Source organism: Staurois parvus, unplaced genomic scaffold (assembly GCF_062004578.1).
Source record: "Staurois parvus isolate SC_StPar_1 unplaced genomic scaffold, SC_StPar_1.0 ptg000527l, whole genome shotgun sequence".
Lineage (NCBI taxonomy): Eukaryota > Metazoa > Chordata > Amphibia > Anura > Ranidae > Staurois > Staurois parvus.
Genome location: NW_028318323.1, coordinates 859,465 through 879,700, shown reverse-complemented (window position 1 = coordinate 879,700; position 20,236 = coordinate 859,465). Strand labels below are relative to the sequence as shown.

General features: G+C 40.9%; 1 protein-coding gene across 3 annotated transcripts in view; it reads right to left on the bottom strand.

Moving 5' to 3' along the window:
• COL15A1 (collagen type XV alpha 1 chain) overlaps positions 1–20,236 on the bottom strand; it is a 1,471,644-nt gene that overhangs the window by 816,049 nt on the left and 635,359 nt on the right. For all 3 annotated transcript variants that reach the window (XM_089690361.1, XM_089690362.1, XM_089690363.1), the window contains one exon: positions 2,790–2,843. In XM_089690361.1, the coding sequence (XP_089546487.1) occupies positions 2,790–2,843 (54 nt within the window). The remainder of the gene's footprint in view (positions 1–2,789; positions 2,844–20,236) is intronic.

Genomic DNA, 20,236 nt, shown 5'->3' with positions numbered 1-20,236 from the left:
AGCAAAAAAATGTTGAATCAGAAAAGAAAAAAATGTAACACCTGCAAATGTTTGCACTGTTCAGTTTAGTACACTATATCAGGCCAAATGTGTAAGGTTCTATTGCCATTTTTGTGTCTTTGCTCATTGAGCTTTTTCCTTATCTGCTGTGCTATTTTTTATCATGAACTGCTCATGTGGTTTTTCTTTGTGAGCCATATTTCTGCTATCTCTCAAGCTGTTTCTGTTACCTGTTCTGTCTTGTGTACTCTTACCTTTTCTGCCTTGTGCCACAGCACTACATGTTGGGCTGTTAAGACAAAACAGAGCTTTGGGCTGTTCTGGTAAAGACAGTCTTGGCATTTCTTTCTAGTACTGAAGCTTGCCCATTCCTTACCATCTCTTACACATTTATATTGGCAGCTTATCATAGCAATTGAACAATAGATACATGATCAACCTGCCAATGGCTTTCAATATTCTTAAAGTAACAGAGTCACTTTAACAACGACTTATGACAACCTGCAGTTTATAGAGCAAGAAAGATTCTTTTTTTTAAAGTGGCATGGACACAATCACATTAGGGTGTATTTGTTAAAAAAATTTGCATCGCAATTTGCCAAGTAAAAGTGCATGTACATTAGTTCACACATTCAGTGGTCAATATTGTAAATGGTGCTGCAAATGACAAGGGGGCACTCTTTGCACTTTGAGGAAAACAACTTGTTCTAATCAACTCAATAGATTACTTAAAACAAGGGATTGATGTGTTTCTAATAGCAAAAAATATAAATGGCTTCTAGGAACCATTCAGGTATACCCTCTTTGTTGCAGTGCATCTATTAAGGCAACCAAGTGTTGAGATGCACTACAACCTTTAGATAGAGGTTGAATAGCAGCCTGGGAGTGAGGTAGTGAGGTCTCCTCAGCACAGGCTGGGAGGCTGTAACAGATCGGGCCCTCCCAACTTTCTGGAGAGTTGAGAACTTTCTGGAACAGGGAAGGAGGCCCAGATCTGCATGTTTGAGGGACCTTGGCCAATCCTCTGTCAGGAGGCTGGGCATGGTGACCAAAGCAACCCTCAAATATCACAGAGCCTAGGGAGCAGGGTCAGTGTCGGGTGGAAGATGAATTGAGGAAGGCTGGAGTGTGGAGACTTGCAGGGGTCCCCAGGGAGGGGAGCCCACATACAGGCAGGTTGCTGGAGAAGAGGATCTCCACTGCCTCAAAGTCTCCTGGAGAAGACAGCCTGTGTAGCAGTGAAGGAGCAAGCTCAGTGTAAGGCCTGAAGGCAGCCACCAACCCACTAAGTGAACAGGAAAGCACAGTGTGAGTACTCTTACACCCCCTGGGCCAGATAAGGGAACAGAACAATCAGGTGCAAGACCCAACTAGCTTCTCATCTGGGACTGTCCTAAATTAACAGCTCTTGGGCCCCCTTGCCTAGGGATACCCTTAGGCAGCTGGGTGAAGAGGAGGAATCATCCGGGGTCTGCGGAGGTACATCAAGAAAAGACTATTGCTATCCGCATTTTTTCTACATAGTTGCTAAGGAGTTTAACCTCAAGTTCTGCAGTTCCTTGGGCATCACATATACCCTAGACCCTATCTAAGTTCTTAACCCATTAATAAAAACACAAAACCAAGCTCAAGGACTGTTCTTTGACTCTAGTGTGCAAAGTGTGGGAAACGTGTTGCCTGACTGTGCAGAGCATAAAGGGACCCAAACCAAATTCAGCGGTTCTTACGAGGGTAGTGCTACACATTCATAAACCGTAATATGTTGCACTGAATCCAATATATCAAAGAAAAATTATAAATGCTACTTAATAAAGATAACGAATTCAAACAAAATTTGTCCTACAGAAATACAAATGTTACTTAAAAATTGTATTAAAGTCCAAACATGAACAAATAAAAATGTCCAAAAAAGTGAAGAAGTTGTGACCACATCCACCAATTTAAGAGCCTCTGAGTACCGGTATTTTGAAGATAGCTGGATAAAACCTCCACCAGAAGACACAATGCAGGTATACCGGATAACCATGACCTTCTGACTAAAGAAAGATCAAGGTATGCATCAACATAATGGTTCCAAGACATTCTTTTGTATAATCCCCTAGACATCAAACATCCAGAACTTGGCTCCCCTTTAATAACTATCCATCAGTGTAGCTCATGCAGAAAATAAAAATAAAAACCCCAACATACTATAAAACCATTAAAACATCCATTATTTTAAAAAGTAATACATTCACATTAATAGTGATGCAATTGCGCTTTAAGAACAACAATACTGTCCGGTGTGTAAATGGTTTCCCGCGGACTTCCAGGTATGTGATGACGTCAAAGCAGACTCTGCCCTATACATTTTATCACATCTAACATCTTCCAGAGCATGAACGCCATTCTGGGTCATCGTAATTTATATAGGAAGAATGTGACTAAGCTTTGCTTTGGATCCCATATGGCTGAACCTTATGGATAAGCAACCCAAATCAGGAAGGATTTGTTTCCCTGTTACAGCAAATTGAACCTTTTTTTTTATGCCTTAAGATCATTTGCAAGATTAGGTTATTAGAATAAAAGCTTTATATTTTTTTCTTTATTTTTGTGTTTTGGTTACAGTTATTGGCCATTTTTTTTTCAACATGACTAGCTGTGTTACTTCATACATTATACACACCATACCAAATATGTTTCTACTTTAGGTTTGCATTTGTTCTATACATACAGTATTTGATATGTTTAACATACACAATAATTATAATAAGAATTTACTGTTATTAAAATTATAATGAAAAGCATACCTTTTCTCCTTTAGAACCTGTGATTCCCTGCAGGCCTGGAGCACCTTTTTCACCCTAAGACAAAAAAAAACATGCACACACTCAATAAAAACAAATGCAAAACAATATTTTAATGTATTTTGTTACTAGACCTCCACATATGAGTATTTGAAGTTTACATTTGATAAGATTATAATATTATTGTGGGTATTTTCATTTTTTTCCCCGAAAATTGAAAGGAAGGGAGAAGATTTTTAATACAAACAGAAAGCATATACAACATGTTGCCAAAAGTATTGTGACATCCCTTCAAATGATTGGATTCAGGTGTTCCAGTTACCTCCATGGCCACAGGTGTATAAAATCAAGCATCTAGGCATGCAGACTGCTTGTACAAGCAGTTGTGAAAGAATGGGGCACTCTCAGGAGCTCAGTGAATTTAAGCATGGTACCATTATAGGTTGCCACCTGTGCAATGACTCCAACCGTGAAATTTCCTTGCTACTAAATATCCCACGGTCAATTGTTAGTGGTATTATAACAAAGTGGAAGCAACTGGGAATAACAGCAACTCAGCCACAAAGTGGTAGGCCAGGTAAAATGACAGAGCGGGGTCATTAGCTAAAGACCTCCAAACTTCATGTGGCCTTCAGATTCTCACAACAACAGTGCGTAGAGAGCTTCATGGAATGGGTTTCCATGGCCGAGCAGCTGCATCCAAGCCTTACATCACCAAGTTCAATGCAAAGTGTTGGATGCAGTGGTGTAAAGCATGCTATAAACGTATAGAAATCAGCGCACGCTTAAAACAGCTGCTAATGCACTAAAAGGCAACCAAATAACCTCCAAAACACATATAAAATATTGACGTGCAGAGCTTGTAAAACCGATAGATTAAACCAATGAAGTATGGGAAATACCAAGTGGTCACATGTAAAATGTGCTAAGATAAAATTCATAATAAGTGAAAAAATATCATCAAAATGCTACAGTAATAAATAAACTTAATAGTCCTTGTGGAAGTGAACAAATAAATAAATGTCCATAAATCTGTGACATTGAGTGAAGATCTACATTCAAGTGATCATGAATCATATTCGATGTGCTGATGAAATATTCGGTGATGTGCCAGGGGTATAGTAAAATTATGCACTCACCAGATGCTCATTTTAAATACGCATATACAGTCATGGCCGAAATTGTTGGCACCCTTGATATTTCTCCAGGAAATCATGTATTTCTCACGAAACGTATTGCATTAACACATGTTTTGCTATACACATGTTTATTCCCTTTGTGTGTATTGGGACAAAACAAAAAAAGGGAGGAAAGAAAGCAAATTCGACATAATGTCACACAAACCTCCAAAAATGGGCTGGACAAAAGTATTGGCACCCTTTCACAACTGCGGATAAATAAGAATGTTACAAGCATGTGATGCTCCTGTAAACTCACCTGGGGCAAGTAACAGGTGTGGGCAATATAGAAATCACACCTGAAAGCAGATAAAAAGGAGAGACGTTCACTTAACCTTTGCATTGTGTGTCTGTCTGTGCCACACTAAGCATGGACAACAGAAAGAGGAGACGAGAACTGTCTGAGGACCTGAGAACCAAAATTGTGGCAAAATATCAACAATCTCAAGGTTACAAGTCCATCTCCAGAGAACTAGATTTGCCTTTGTCCACAGTGCGCAACATTATCAAGAAGTTTGCAACCCATGGCACTGTAGCTAATCTCCCTGGTCGTGGACGGATGAGGAAAATTGATGAAAGATTGCAACGCAGAATAGTCCGGATGGTGGATAAGCAGCCCCAAACATGTTCCAAAGACATTCAAGCTGTCCTGCAGGCTCAGGGAGCATCAGTGTCAGCGCGAACTATCCGTCGACATTTAAATGAAATGAAACGCTATGGCAGGAGACCCAGGAGGACCCCACTGCTGACACAGAGACATAAAAAAGCAAGACTACAGTTTGCCAAAATGTACTTGAGTAAGCCAAAAGCATTCTGGGAAAACGTCTTGTGGACAGATGAGACCAAGATAGAGCTTTTCGGTAAAGCACATCATTCTACTGTTTACCGAAAACGGAATGAGGCCTACAAAGAACAAAACACAGTACCTACGGTAAAATATGGTGGAGGTTCAATGATGTTTTGGGGTTGTTTTGCTGCCTCTGGCACTGGGTGCCTTGACTGTGTGCAAGGCATCATGAAATCTGAGGATTACCAAAGGATTTTGGGTCGCACTGTAGGGCCCAGTGTCAGAAAGCTGGGTTTGCGTCCAAGATCCTGGGTCTTCCAGCAGGACAATGACCCCAAACATACGTCAAAAAGCACTCAGAAATGGATGGCAAAGAAGCGCTGGAGAGTTCTGAAGTGGCCAGCAATGAGCCCAGATCTAAATCCCATTGAACACCTGTGGAGAGATCTTAAAATTGCTGTTGGGAAAAGGTGTCCTTCCAATAAGAGAGACCTGGAGCTGTTTGCAAAGGAAGAGTGGTCCAAAATTCCGGGTGAGAGGTGTCAGAAGCTTATTGATGGTTATAGGAAGCGACTGATTTCAGTTATGTTTTCCAAAGGGTGTGCAACCAAATATTAAGTTAAGGGTGCCAATACTTTTGTCCAGCCCATTTTTGGGGTTTTGTGTGACATTATGTCATATTTGCTTTTCTGCCTCTGTTTTATATTTGTTCCAATACATACAAAGGGAATAAACATGTGTATAGCAAAACATGTGTTAATGCAATACCTTTTTTGTGTGAAATACTTGATTTTCAGGAAAAATATCAAGGGTGCCAACAATTTCGGCCATGACTGTATGTGTAAGGTATGTTCAGTCAGAAGTCCCCTTTAAGGTGGAATGGATGATGCAGCCTAGAAAGGAATCTCCCTCCTCTGGATCCTGAGCAGCCCTGCAGCTGTCCTCCACACTGGGCTCTGTAAATTATTTTGCTCGATATGGAGCCAAAAAAGAAGTAGCCCATAGTGTAGTAATTTCAAGTATTGCAGAATTTATTATATAAATATGCAGCCATCCACGTGGAAATGCAGGTTAAAAAAATATACGATTCTCAGTTGTATTGTAGTACACTGACACTCCAAGAAACAAGATGGCTGCCGGACCATCACGAGGCTCCGGTGGCGTGACGTCACGGCGTATGGCTTCTCCTTAACGTGTTTCATGCCATGCACTTCTTCAGAAGGGGTATGCCAATACTGCCGGACGTCAAGTGAAATCCTTATATAGACTGAATGGCGCATGCGCATTTAGCGTGCGCCATTTTGCCGAAGATCCAAATGTGCGCACGCATGCGCGGGCGCCATATTACTATGGATTACACAGCAACCACACTGCAATTCATGGGGAACAATATAGCTAGGAGCGATGGAGACTGCAACTTATGCAGATCAATCTAGGATATATATTAGGTGATAATGATAATAAAAAAACTATTTATTGGACTACTGACATATGGGGGATAATTACATTGCTGAATTCAGTAAATGCGCGTGCGCATGCGCGGCATTATTATTTAAATAAATTATCGTCCAAATTGAAGAAATATGTAAATAATTTGCCGAAATGGAGACTAAGAATTTCAGCAAGTCAGTGCTAATACTTTAAAAGATGTTGATATATAACTATTTATAAAAAATCTGTAGGATGGTCAATGTGGCTGCTAATTTCAATCCATTATAAAATATAACCCAATATATAGTATACAATCCACAAGGAAATACAAATAAAAACATAAGGGAATACGTTTAAAAACATAAGAGGGTAGTATAAAATGATATAAGTGAAAAAGGTAAAAAAGGTAAGTATATATGCTAAGATGAGACTAAAGGTAAAAGAGGGTTCATAGAATTCTCAAATTAACCCAATATATAAAGAACCCCATTAGAGGTTTGACAATAAGATCCTCCAAAAACAATCTGAATAAAAAATAATAATGTATACAAAAAATTCAGATCGTATAAAACAAGTTACCAATGGACTGTGTATAAATAACTAAAAACCTATAGAGCATGTACCAATGCCTGGGATAAAGGTATCTACCAATATATGAAAGATAGAAGTAGTATGTAAACAGAATAATATATAAAATCCCAAAATACAAAATATAGAATCAGATAGCTATGAAAAGTGCATCTGTGCAATAATAAAGTGCGGATTAAATATCCATATGTAAGATATGTGTGTACATCAGAGGAAGTTAAATGCTTTGTTGTGGCACTAAACGCAGAAATGGATCTAGAATAGAATAAACGAGATCTGTTAGTATTCGTCTATTATGTCTATAAATATAAAAATAAATATCTGGGCATGTAAAAGAACTTAAATAGTTATTATAATCTGTGGATAAAAATCAATATAGATAAAATGAATGTAAAAAATGGACCTGCTTATTCTTAACTATTGTCAATGAAGCAGTTAATGTCAATGTCCACATTATGTCCTGCTGAAAAAAGGGTGCCCATCCCTAAAATCCATTTTGTTTAAAGTTGAGAAACTTGAGAAACTTGAAGTTGAGAGGGCGCATGCGCGGCCGGCTCATGGATGACAGCTCCGTGAAGAGAGCTCCGCATCCCCGCCAGCCATAACCCGGCACTCACCGATCCCAGCGGCTGCACGGACCTCTCCCCACACTTATAAGGGGACGCAGGTCTCCACTGGATCCCCAGGGAATATGCCCTGATGCTGCAGATCACCAGGGAACCAGGGGAAGCTGACGAGCTTTTTCCCAGCTCTCAGCCCCTGCAACCAAGATGGCGCCGGCTCCTCCTCTCAGACAGAAGCCTCACAGATGGAAGGGAGACAGGAACACACCACAGAGCCCAGGCTCAAAGCTGCATTATACTCTGGAGACCCTGGTGAGTCCTCTCCGCCCCTGTCTCCCACCACAAGTAGCCCTGCTAAGTCCAGACCTAGGCTGGACATAGAAAATCCTCCTGTTACTCAGCCTTCCTATTCTACACTCAACTCTGCTATTTCTGCTCCATCCTTAATAGAAAATTTTCCTGCTTCAGACCAACCTATCACTGAACTGTCTATGAAAAGTATGCTTCTCTCACTGCGACAAACCTTACATGATGACCTGACGACGACACTATCGCAAATTTCAACAGCGGTACAACAACAGGACCACCGTATCCGCCATATTGAAAACAAAATGGGGGAAATGTTCGCAGCTCATAACAATCTAATAGACGCATACACGGACCAGTACACCGACATAGAACAGATTAATCTCAAACTAGCGGATCTTGAAGACCGCTCTAGGCGGAACAACATGAAATTCCGCAGAATTCCAGAAAACATCAATTCAGACGCCATAGTACCATTTTTACACCAATACATGAAAAACCTCATTCCTTCCCTATCAGATGTAGAACTCGCTATAGATCGTGCGCACAGATTACCAAAACCGTCGTTCCTACCGGCCGCAGTCCCTAGGGACATCCTGGCACGCATCCACTTTTACCACGTAAAAGAAAAAATTATGATAGCTGCGAGAAACACTGCATCACTACCGCCAGACCAAGCGAATATAAAATTATTTGCAGACCTATCTAAAGCCACTCTTCTCAACCGCAAGAAGCTTGTTACCATAACAAAAGTGCTGCAGAATCACGGAATCGGCTACCAATGGGGTTTCCCCAACAAAGCTCATTGTTAAACAGCAAGGAAGGCTCTTTACAATTAAATCTCTTGAAGCAGGCATCAACCTCTTTAAAGTTTGGAAGATCCTACCAGCGGACTCCCACCAACCCACCACAAACTATACGCAACACATGGAAGCAGAATGGTCCGGATCCTAAGATCACCACCACCAGCAACCACCCAACAAGCTGGGAATATATCAACTACTAATGGCTAGCAGACGGTCCCATTATGTTCACCCTCGAACGCCTAATTATTCATCAACATGACTTACTACGTAGGTCATGTATGTTCAAATCCCCCCGTTACATAGTAGCAATAAGTGCTACAAATACCACTTGTGTTTTCAACAAGTTTTTTTTACCCCTTTACCCTTTTGCCTACACCAGTCGATTGACACAACCCCTCCTCATTCAAAATAACGACCTACAAGATGAAACATCCTCATCAAACCAGCGACCACATCTACCACATCATCTCTTCTTTGTGGAAACTTTTCCAAAACAACATGAAATACCTCTGCTACTTCGTACAACTCGCCTACTTCAAAGACTATGATTAAAATATCATCCTCAAATGTCCATGGCCTCAACTCACCATTCAAAAGATCTATACTACAAAAAGAAGCTCGCTTGTTGCAGGCTGATGTCCTATTCCTTCAAGAATCCCACTTTGCCACCAGCAAAATCCCCAAATTTCACTTACACCATTTTTCTTCAATCTATATAGCAACCAGCCCCAAAAAGAAGAACGGTGTCATCACAGCCATTAGAGACTCTCTTCAATACCACTTCATTTCAGAAATCGCAGATCCTCAAGGACGCTACCATATCCTGATATGCAAAATTAATGGAATTCTGTACACCCTGGTCAACATCTATGGACCAAGCACCAATCAGCTCCAATTCTACAACAAAATAGTTTCTACTATTTCTGCGCAGAACACATTTTAGACGTCCTCTGTGGGCGGTTGCTTTTTAGACACTGTTCAATAGTAAATCTCAGTGTGGAGTCCTCTGACAGCCGGCACTCGGTTGCGTCTACTGTGTTTAACAAACAGCACTAGGCATATCTTTATGTATTCTAATTTGATTTCCTTAGTTCTAGTGATTCTATTTTTGTTTCTTATTTCTTTCTTTCTTGTTTCTAATTATTTTTGTAATGATTTTACTTATTTCGAAGGTCTAGATAATATTTATTTTGACAGCTGAATGTAAAAATAAAGGTCTGCAATAAAAAAAAAAAAAAACAGCGTGGGTCCCCCCTCTCATCCGTACCAAGCCCTTCAGGTCTGGTATGGATATTAAGGGGAAACTTCATGCCAAAATTAAAAAAAAAAAACAGCGTGGAGTCCCCCCCAATATCCATACCAGACCCTTATCCGAGCATGCAGCCTGGCAGGTCAGGAAAGGGGGGGGACGAGCGAGCCCCCCCCCTCCTGAACCATACCAGGCCACATGCCCTCAACATCGGGGGGTGCTTTGGGGCAGGGGGGCTACCCCCAAAAAGCACCTTGTCCACCTTGCCGAAAAAAGAAAAAAAAATAGCTCCTCTCTAGACAGAGGCTAGCTGCCTTATGCAGTGAGTCGCTCTCTGACAGTTCTTATATAGGTAAGGCCAGCCGGGGACATCATCCGAGTGACCCCGCCCCATGTCACATGCTTGCTGTCCCCAGCTGGCCCCACCCCTTACCTATATAAGAGCTGTCAGACTGTCTCCTGCATAAAGCTAGTTAGCCTCAGTGGAGAGACAGGGTGACAGTTCTTAAATAGGTAAGGGGCAGGGCGAGCCGGGGACATCCTCCGAGTGACCCCGCCCCATGTGACATCAATGATGTCACATGGGGCGGGGTCACTGGGAGGATGTCCCTGGCTGGCCCCGCCCCTAACCTATTTAAGAGCTGTCAGCGAGACTTTCTTCATAAGGCTGCAAGCCTCCGACGGGACCAGACCTTTTTTTTTTCTCTTTTTTCTGATCGCCGCCGCCATGATTGATGTTGGATCTACTTCGGGGGACATTGTTTTATTAAAGAACTTGTCAAAGACCCTGTACTGTGTTTTTTTTACACAACACTTTGTTTTTTTGTGAATGAGTAGCGGGACCATGTACCGCATACTCATTCACGTCAGAATCTGGGGGCCCCCTTGTTAAAGGGGCTTCCAGATTCTGATAAGCCCCCTGCCCGCAGACCCCCACGACCACAGCCAGGGTTGTGGGGAAGAGGCCCCCCAAGCACCCCCCATGTTGAGGGCATGTGGCCTGGTATGGCTCGGGGGGGCCCCCTTTCCTGACCTGCTGGGCTGCATGCTCGGATAAGGGTCTGGTATGGATTTTAAGGGGAACCCCACGCTGTTTTTTTTTTTATTTTGGCGTGGAGTTATCCCTTAATATCCATGCCAGACCCGAAGGGCTTGGTATGGATGGGAGGGGGAACCCCACGCTGTTTTTTTAATTATTTATTTAATTGACGGAAATTATTTAAAATTCAGCTGTCAGTGGTGAACCCCGCTGACAGCTGAAACATTACTTCTGTCCCTGCAGAGAGCTCCGCTATTATATTTGACATTAAAAAGTAGAGAGGTTGCAACATTGTATCTATTTTTTATCCATTTTGGATATAGATGTTTTTATTTGGATACAAATAGATACAATGTTGCAACCTCTATACTTTTTAATGTCAAATATAATAGCGCAGCTCTCTGCAGGGACATAAGTAATTTCTTCGCTATTATATTTGCAGGCCGTAGACAGGGCGAAAATCGGCCGATTTTTTTTACCGTTGGTGGTAAGGTCGGCCGATTGAACAACCAATTTTTTTTTTTTTTAAAACAGCCAGTTTATGGCCTGCATTTTTCTTTTTCTGCTTTTTCTTATTCTTTTTCTTATTCTTCTTTTTCATTTTCTTCTTATTCTTTTTCTTGCAGGTCACGGCTCATGCGCAGATTTTTTATCGCTAAAAAGATCCGCCGATTTGACGATCATTGCCACGAAAATCGGCCGATCTGCAAAATCGGCCGATTTTTATCCAGATTTATGCAGGCCATAGACGGGGAGAAAAAAAAAATCGGTCGTTCAATAGGCCGACGTTACCACCAACAGTAAAAAAAAAATCGTCCGATTTTCTTCCCATCTACGGCTGGCATTTAATTACTTCTGTCCCTGCAGAGAGCCCCGCTATTATATTTGACATTAAAAAGTATTGTGGTTGCAACATTGTATCTATTTGTATCCATTTCGGATACAGATGGTTTTTTCAGATACAAATAGATACATTGTTGCAACCACAATACTTTTTAATGTCAAATATAATAGGGGACTGGACTTCTTTTTCCTCTTCTTCTTCTTCTTCTTCCTCTTTCTCTTCTTCTTCTTTCTCCTCTTCTTCTTCTTTCTCTTCTTCTACTTCTCTTCTTTCTCCTCTTTTTTCTCCTCTTCTCCTCTTCTTCTACTTCTCCTCCTCTTCTTCTTCTTCTTTCCCTTCTTCTTTCTCTTCCTCTTCTTTCCCTTCTTTCTCTTCTTCTTCTTTCTCCTCTTTCTCTTCTTCTTCTTTCTCCTCTTTCCCTTCTTTCTCTTCTTCTTCTCTTCTTTCTCCTCTTCTTTTTCCTCTTCTTCTTCCTCTTCTTCCTCTTCTTTTTCTTTCTCTTCTTCTTCTTTCTCTTCTTTTTCCTCTTCTTTTTCTCTCTTCTTCTTTCTCTTCTTCTTCTTTTTTCTCTTCTTCCTCTTCTTCTTCCTCCTCTTTCTCTTCTTTCACTTCTTCTTCCTCCTCTTTCTCTTCTTTCTCTTCTCTTCTCCTTCCTCCTCTTTCTCTTCTTTCTCTTCTTCTTCTTCTTTCTCCTCTTCTGCTTCTTTCTCCTCTTCTTCTTCCTCTTCCTCTTCTTCTTCCTCTTCCTCTTCTTCATCTTTCTCTTCTTCTTTCTCTTCCTCTTCTTTCTCTTCTTCCTCTTCTTTTTCTTCTTCTTTTTATTTTTTTCCTTCTTTTTCTTGCAGGTCGTGGCTCATGCGCAGATTTTTTTATCGGTAAAGATCATTGCTGTGAAAATCGGCCGATCAGCAAATCGGCCGATTTTTTTCCAACTTTACCGATCAAAAAAATCTGACAAAATCCAGAAAAAGAGCCAACCAATTAACCCATTAACAGTGCAAAAATCGGCCGATTATAGAACCATCTATGGCCTGCTTTAGATGGGACTAAAATCGGCCGATTTTTTGGCTCAAAAAAAACCCGGCCAATTTTCAGGCCATTAGTGGGTTAATTGGTTGGCCAGTTTTCAGGATTGGCCGATCGGCAAAATCGGCCGATTTTTTTCAAAATTTACCGATAAACAAAATGTGCCAAAATCCTGAAAAACGGCCAACCAATTATCTCACTAACGAAAGAAGCCCTTGTCCCCATCAACATGGGGACAAGGTGCTTTTGGGGGGGAGCCCCCCTGCCCAAAAGCACCCCCCCATGTTGAGGGCATGTGGCCTGGTATGGTTCAGGGGGGGGGGCGCTCGCTCATCCCCCCCCCTTTTCCTGACCTGCCAGGCTGCATGCTCGGATAAGGATCTGGTATGGATTTTGGGGGGGACCACATTCAGTTTTTTTTTTAATTTCAGCCAGACCCGAAGGGCTTGGTGTGGATGGGACCCCACGCCGTTTTTTTTTTTACATTTTGGTGTGGAGTTACCCCTTAAGATACACACCAGACCCGAAGGGCTTGGTATGGTTGGGAGGGGGGACCCCATGCCGTTTTTTATTTATTATGGTGCTGGTTTTTAAATGTAATTCTCCCTTTTTTTTCCTTCACTATAGCTCAGAAATTCACCTGTCACTTCCCCCAGCTAAAAGAGAAAGTTTTCTTGGAATTTATATCCCTAAAGGAAACAATGTTTACCTTGAGTTTATTAAAAGATACAAAGTTTTCTGTAACTTTGGGGAAAGTGACTTCTAACCTTGTGAACTATAGTAAAGAAAAAAAAAAGGCTGGCATTTGCATTTGAAAATCAGCGCCGACATACACTTTGTATTGCGAAAAAAAATTATTAACAATTGTGTAAACCGAGGCTTTATTTTTAATGGATTTTCATTCGTAAACTGAAAATTCCGTTCCCCGAGGCGTTGGTACATTGAGCCTGTATTAGTATTGTAATCCTTTGTATTGGGATACATAGAACCAACATACATATGAATTGGTAACATAGCACAACATTTGTGTCACATTGGAGATATCTGGCTAGTTACACTGACCTTGCCCAGGGACTTAGGGTTGATTCACACCACAGAAATACAGGCAGGATTAGTAGTCAACAGCTCTGTGGATTAGTGGTTAGCACTGCTGTCTCACAATGCTAGGGTTGTTGGTTTGAATCCCAACCACGGCAATGAATTTGCATGATCTCCGTGTGGCTACCCTAACATACATGTGCTGGTGGCAGCATCTTTGCTTTCTATCTAAATGATCCCTAGAATGTGAATTAGCATGAGGCCTTGTCTGTTCAAACACCTTTAAAGTTGCACCTTATGTGAATCTCAAACGATGGGATGAGATAAGGGCCTGGACTAATGATTGATTTGATAATGCTGATTTGCACTCCACCCCCTTTTGGGAAAGGTTTGTCAAACCAAGAGAAGAGTGAGCGAGAGAAGAGTGAGAGAAAAGGATTTAAAAAAAAAATAATGGTATGGAGTCCCCCCCCAAATCCACAACAGATCCTTATTCGAGCATGCAGATACCGCATGCCTTCAAAGATTTATTTCCTTTGTTGAATTGCCTGCTTGGTTCACACTAGATGCGATTTAAATTTTGCTTTTTTTTCACCGTATTTTCTGTAGATTTATTGCATTTTCAATTGTGTTTTGCATTGCGATTTCTATTGTGAAATTGCTACAAAATGCTGAAAAAGTTAGACAAGAACTACTTTTGAAATTGTGCTGCAGCAAATCGCTTACGTTAAGACACTCACATCCACATTCATTACATCCGATATCAGGTACAATTTCAATTCCCAAATCGCATCTGAAATCGTGCACTCTGGATGCGACTTGGCATTCGATTTGCATGCCCTGCGACTTGCAAATCGCATGCCAATTGCACCCGATGTGACTGGGGGCTAACACCACAGTCACATCAAAGCGGATTTTGAAGTGGTGCGACTCACACTACGGTCACATCATGGGACTTACAGTGAAATCACATGATTTCAAAGTCGGGGGACATGCTGATTTAAAGTACGATCTGCAACACATCTGACACAGATCTCTCTGCAAATCGCATGAAAAGTAGTGTATTCATTACTTTAGAAATTGTTGCGGCTCCAACCAAGTTTGAAGCACACCAATATGAACGCTCCAATAGCGGTCACATTGAGTGTGACTTGGCATGTGATTTGCATGACATGCGAGTTGCAAATCATATGCCAAGTCGCACCCTATTGTCTGCTATTAGTGCGGTCACATGGGTGCGTTTCCTACACTGATTTCTAAAGTATTACATGTACTACTTTTGTGGCGATTTGCATTGATATCTGTGTCAGATGTCTTGCAAATCACAAGGAAATCAGCATCTTCACTTAGATGTGACTGGGATGTAAGGCCTTTTTATGTTTGATTTCCTGAGTGTTTTTCCGATTTATGGGAAATGACGCATACTAGCAAAAGTGAATTGACATTTTCAGTATTGCATGCGAGATGTGGTCATGTGACTGCCTTAACTCATGCGATAATCTGGAGTGAATTGTGCCCATAGTGCCAAGAAATATTGCCAATAGGGTTCCCCTATGGGAAAACATCCCTGTTCAATGTTCTCTTGTATGCTGCACAGGTACACTTGACTGTGGTTTTCTTTCTGACTCTGATTTGTGTGGCCTATATACCAAGGGTTAACGCAGGTGGGAAGATGATTCATCAGGTGCAAATACTTTCTCTGACCAAATGAATGACAGTGGTGGGTGTGGACTACCTTATATAAAGAGATGCAGTAGTGGCTGTTTTTGCCTTGTACAGGCCACATTATTTTCTTGTCTGTGGTGGTTAGGAGAGGAAGAGATATTGTGTTGAATTGCCCCAGGCCACACGCATGTTGTGTTTTGATGTGGGCTGTAAATGTTTTGCATTTTTTTCTTTCTAAGGTGTTTTTGTGTGTTTATTATCTTTGTATTGTAATCCTAACACATGTCAATTGCTCTGCTCTTCCAAGTTTGCTTTATTTAGACTGAAATGCAGTTTTCAGACAAACCTGATGAGAAATGTATGTGTGGGGGATTTGGAGAGGTGGGAGGTGTTTTAATTTGGCAGGTATGTATTTTTATATTGATATTTTGATCTGCAGCTTGTTTTGTGGATAGATAAGCCTACTACGTAATTTATATTAACTGTTTGTTTCCTGCTGTAACCTGTGAAAGCACAGTTCAATAGAAGTCTTTCAGATTGTAAGCTCTTATGAGCAGGACCGTTCTATTTTAGCAACATCAAACCTGTGTTTTTTTTTTTTACCAAGAAATTGAATGTACCTACTTGTTGCTGTCCAAATAAATGTGGAATGTGTATTTGATGAATAAACATTTGGACTATGTATTTTTGGGGGATTATTTCATGTGTTAGTTGAATGTACTAGCACCCCTAACACTTATTTTTGCTAGCTATATAATATGCCCAAATCTTCCTGAGTGCACTTATGCAGGTATGTCCAAACTAACAAACCAAAAGCCACCTATTGCACCACAAGACCATGTTATGTACCAATGAATAGGTCATGTTCAATGTGCAGCTAGCTATTCTTTTTCTATAATCCTTTTAACAGTGATACATTAGGCCCCCAATTTATGTTGACTTTGGGCCTTTACCGCCAAATATATACTCGCCAATGTCATATAGAGCTGCAAACCTACATTTACCATTGCCAAATCCACAATAGAACTGCAGACATATTTGTGAATGTCATATACACAATGGAGCCGCATGGGTAATTGCTATGGTGCACAAATAAATGCCAAGATGGCTGTTGGAGGAGGTGCTAGAGGAGCTGTCATACCGGAAATATGTTATGACGTTTGCGGAAGGATGTTTGCACACACCCAGAAGTGGTAGTGGGGAGTGTTAATGGATGGGAGTGTAGTTAGGAGAGTTTAGTGGTAATTTGCAATTCTATTTTTTAGCTTTGTGAATTGTTGTTTTGTGGAACTCCAGACCACATCTGGACATGGCGAGATCGCTGTTCTCCACCAAGGAGCTGATCCTCATTTGCAGGGGAAACATTATTAATGTATTTTTCAGTTGAAAACCTGTCCAATTCCTAGATCCATTGAGGTACATCGCAGAGGTTCAAGGTATTCCATAGAAGTTATTTTTCTTCCTAACTATACAGGTGGAACAGACGCAAGCATAGACCCAGGGTCACTGTTAGATATCATGGCGCCCCCCGTACAGCATACCTGACAGCCCCCGACTGCCAGAGAAAATATCCAAATTATATTGTAAAAATACACTAAAAACATTAATGGACAACCATATTCCAACCAACCATATTCCTGTGAAATCTAAATGATAAAACTGTACTGAGTTCATAAAGCTGTGTGTAATTGAGGTATTGGGGCTCATGGGTGCTGTGGCCTGTAGAGTGGGAATCAGTGGTTTGTTTTTGTGGCTATCGCTGTTTGCAGGCATCCTATGTTACACAATGGAAATGCTGCAGGTCATAATTTGACAAGCATGTGGGTGCACGTGTACAGCCCTGAACACAGACAGTGAGCATTCAGGGCCACTTCCCCATGCCTTCACACCTGTCAGATTAAAAACTGTGTTCATACAGCTGCTGTGTCCCCATAGTGTAACAGGTGGCTCCAGCCACATGAACAACCCACTCATTCATGCTGTACAGGCCAGGGGCCCTGATGAATGGGGCATTTTGTGTTTTTTTTTTCCTCAGCCCATTAAATTCAATGGGCTGCCTAACGTGTGGAAACATGCCAAAATACTGCAGGCATATTATTTTCAAAGTATGTTGCACCTAACCCCACAGTAGTGTGGTGCCATGTGTTTTTGTGGCTGTGAATGGGTCTGTTTTTAATAGACATTACATGCAATTACATGCAAATGCAATTACATTTTCAGCATGGTACCTACGCACATCTACAGAGGGCATTGCATTTCTTTGCTGTGCTGGAAAATGTGTGTTCTTGCATGCGTTTCTGCACTACAAATGGTGTGAACAAGTCCTAAGGGCCAGTTCACAATATAGAAACAGTCTAGATGTGTTCCTGATGCGTTTTTTTTTCATACCCTTTTGGCATGCATGTTTAGTGTGTTCCAGTACATTTTGGATGCGTTTTGGACACGTTGCATTGCATTTTTGTATCCCTTCCAGTTAGTTTTTTCTACTTTCTTTTTATTCAATTTAATAAGGGACGTGTGCGTTTTAGTACATTCAAGGACGTTTCAACGTGTTCCAGTACAGTTCTGTGCAGAAACAATGCAGCGTGGTCAACTTTGTTTACAGCACCTGCAATGCACTGAAAATGCAAGTGCTGATGTGAACTATCACATTGACAACCATATAACCTTCTTTCTGTGCGTTTGTGATGCTGAAAAAGCAACTGAAACACATGTAGTGTGAACTGGCCCTAATGAGAGGTAAGGGAACGGAACTGACCAGGAATTGTGAATTCAATCAGACTAGTGGTGATATACCATCAGCAATCGTATAATAATGTGAGATCTGAGCTGTAGCTGATAGAAAATGAGACACATTCACTTGATCAGTAAATAGACAGTTAAAAAGAGTGGGGCGGTGATCCATAGATTTGCATATGGGACAGGTGATGATGGGGTGGGGGAGGGGTCAAGTTGTATAAGGAGACAGATTTAAAAGAAGATAAAAAAGTTACAATGAAATATACACAGCATGAAACTTGCACATTTCCAAATTGTCAGAAGAACAGGATGCAGGTAACATTCATCCACTTTCTAGTCATTAGGCAAAATCATAATTGATTGATCAATATTCCTGGCACTGATACAACCCAGAAAATTGATCTCCATTTTTTTAATGTTCATAAATGTCAAGGAGCTTATAATCTAAGGGCAGAAACTTAGCCATGTACTACGTCCAATGAACCTAACAGCATATCTTTTGAGTGTTGGCAGAAACACATCCATACAGGGAATGCATGCAAACTGGGATGCAGCCATGACTGGGATTAGAACCCATGACCCAAGTGCTGTAAGTTCTGAGCTCTAACCACTAAGCCACTGTGGGAGACACAGTTTGAGCTACAATGTAGAATAGTTACATTGTTTAAAAATGATAAAGTGAGCGCTGGTAAAATTATATAGACTACTAAAATGGTATTACACAAGATAAATATAACCACGAACAGTAGTGCATGAACTCGTGAAAGGTCATCCACCCTTGTGACACTGTACTACACTATTAAGCACCTTTCTGGCTCCTGTGGCTGAGCTAATTCCTCCCCAGGACCATTTGGGCACCCAGCCTGGATGGCTGGAGCTGGATGACTAACCCATAGCTGCCAGCATACCGCTGCACCCCTAGATGTGTGATGTGTATAACCCATGCACATTAATACTTTTGTTCTGGTGAGTTTAGACCAGTCCCAAGTGTGGTTTATCTTTCACAAGTTCATGCACTACTGTCTGAGAAACCACACGTGCCATTCATAGGCACTCCCTGTGTTGGTACTCTCACACCAAGGACATTCCATTATTCAGGAATGATTATATGAACTTATTTTAGCACCATTTACCTTTTTACATCATTATTGCAATTATTTGCACTTTTTGGTTTTTACATACGTTCATTATTGACCACATGCATTTATAGCGCTGCACTTGACTTTAACATTGAATAGTTACATGATTAAAGAGAAGGAAGCTATATCATTATAATGGGAACTTAGAACTAGACACTCCACACTATTTGAGATATAAGTGTGAAAATGTTTAATATTTGAAAATAGAATGTCTGACATTCATTAGTAAATGCATTAGTTGTCTGATCATTTTGGAGAAACAGCAAAAAAAAAATTATAATATAGGTGAACTATTTATGTTACATTCTAAGTATTCTCTTATGCTAACAAGAAAATGCCAATGGTACAAAGCCCGCGCTTGTGCGCCATCTAGTGAACATATCCGGTATTGCACCTAAAAATGTGCCAGACGCGATTCCACATTTACTAATAGCAAAGTAGACGTTCGTCAATGAGATTGCTAGACGCCACTCAGAAGACTGACAGGTCTTCATTGATTTAACTGAGTCTGCCTGAATGTTCAGAGTCTGCTGGTAGACTCAAGTCTTAGCAAATCAGGGCCTAAATGTCTACTTAAGCTCACAGAAAAATAACCTTTTTTCTTTGTTTTAACATGCTAAATGCATGTTCATCGCTCATACATTTCAGGCTGTCCATACAGACTAAATAGCTGTGCAAAAGTGTCACTCTTTCCATGTTTAGTCTTCCAAATTTTAGATTTGAATGTGCAATCTTATTTCTCTATCTCCCTCCAAAAAAGCCTATATGAGAAAGGCTAGACAGGTGTTCTTCAAAATGTTCCATTTCTTTAGACTTTAAATTTAGGAAATAGATCTAAATTCTATTTCTACATGTAATCTGCCTGCAAACACTCTCTGGAATAGTGAATTAGAAAAAAGGCTTCAAGAAGTCTGCATTAAATGTGCAATGTGTGTATGACGCTCCAGGTGATAATGGAAAAGGCCACTTGGCTGTTTCAGTCCTCTGCAAGGTGCCAGCTCGGCCTGCCAGCCATACCTAGGAAAACTGCAAAGAAGAAAACAGCTGCACTC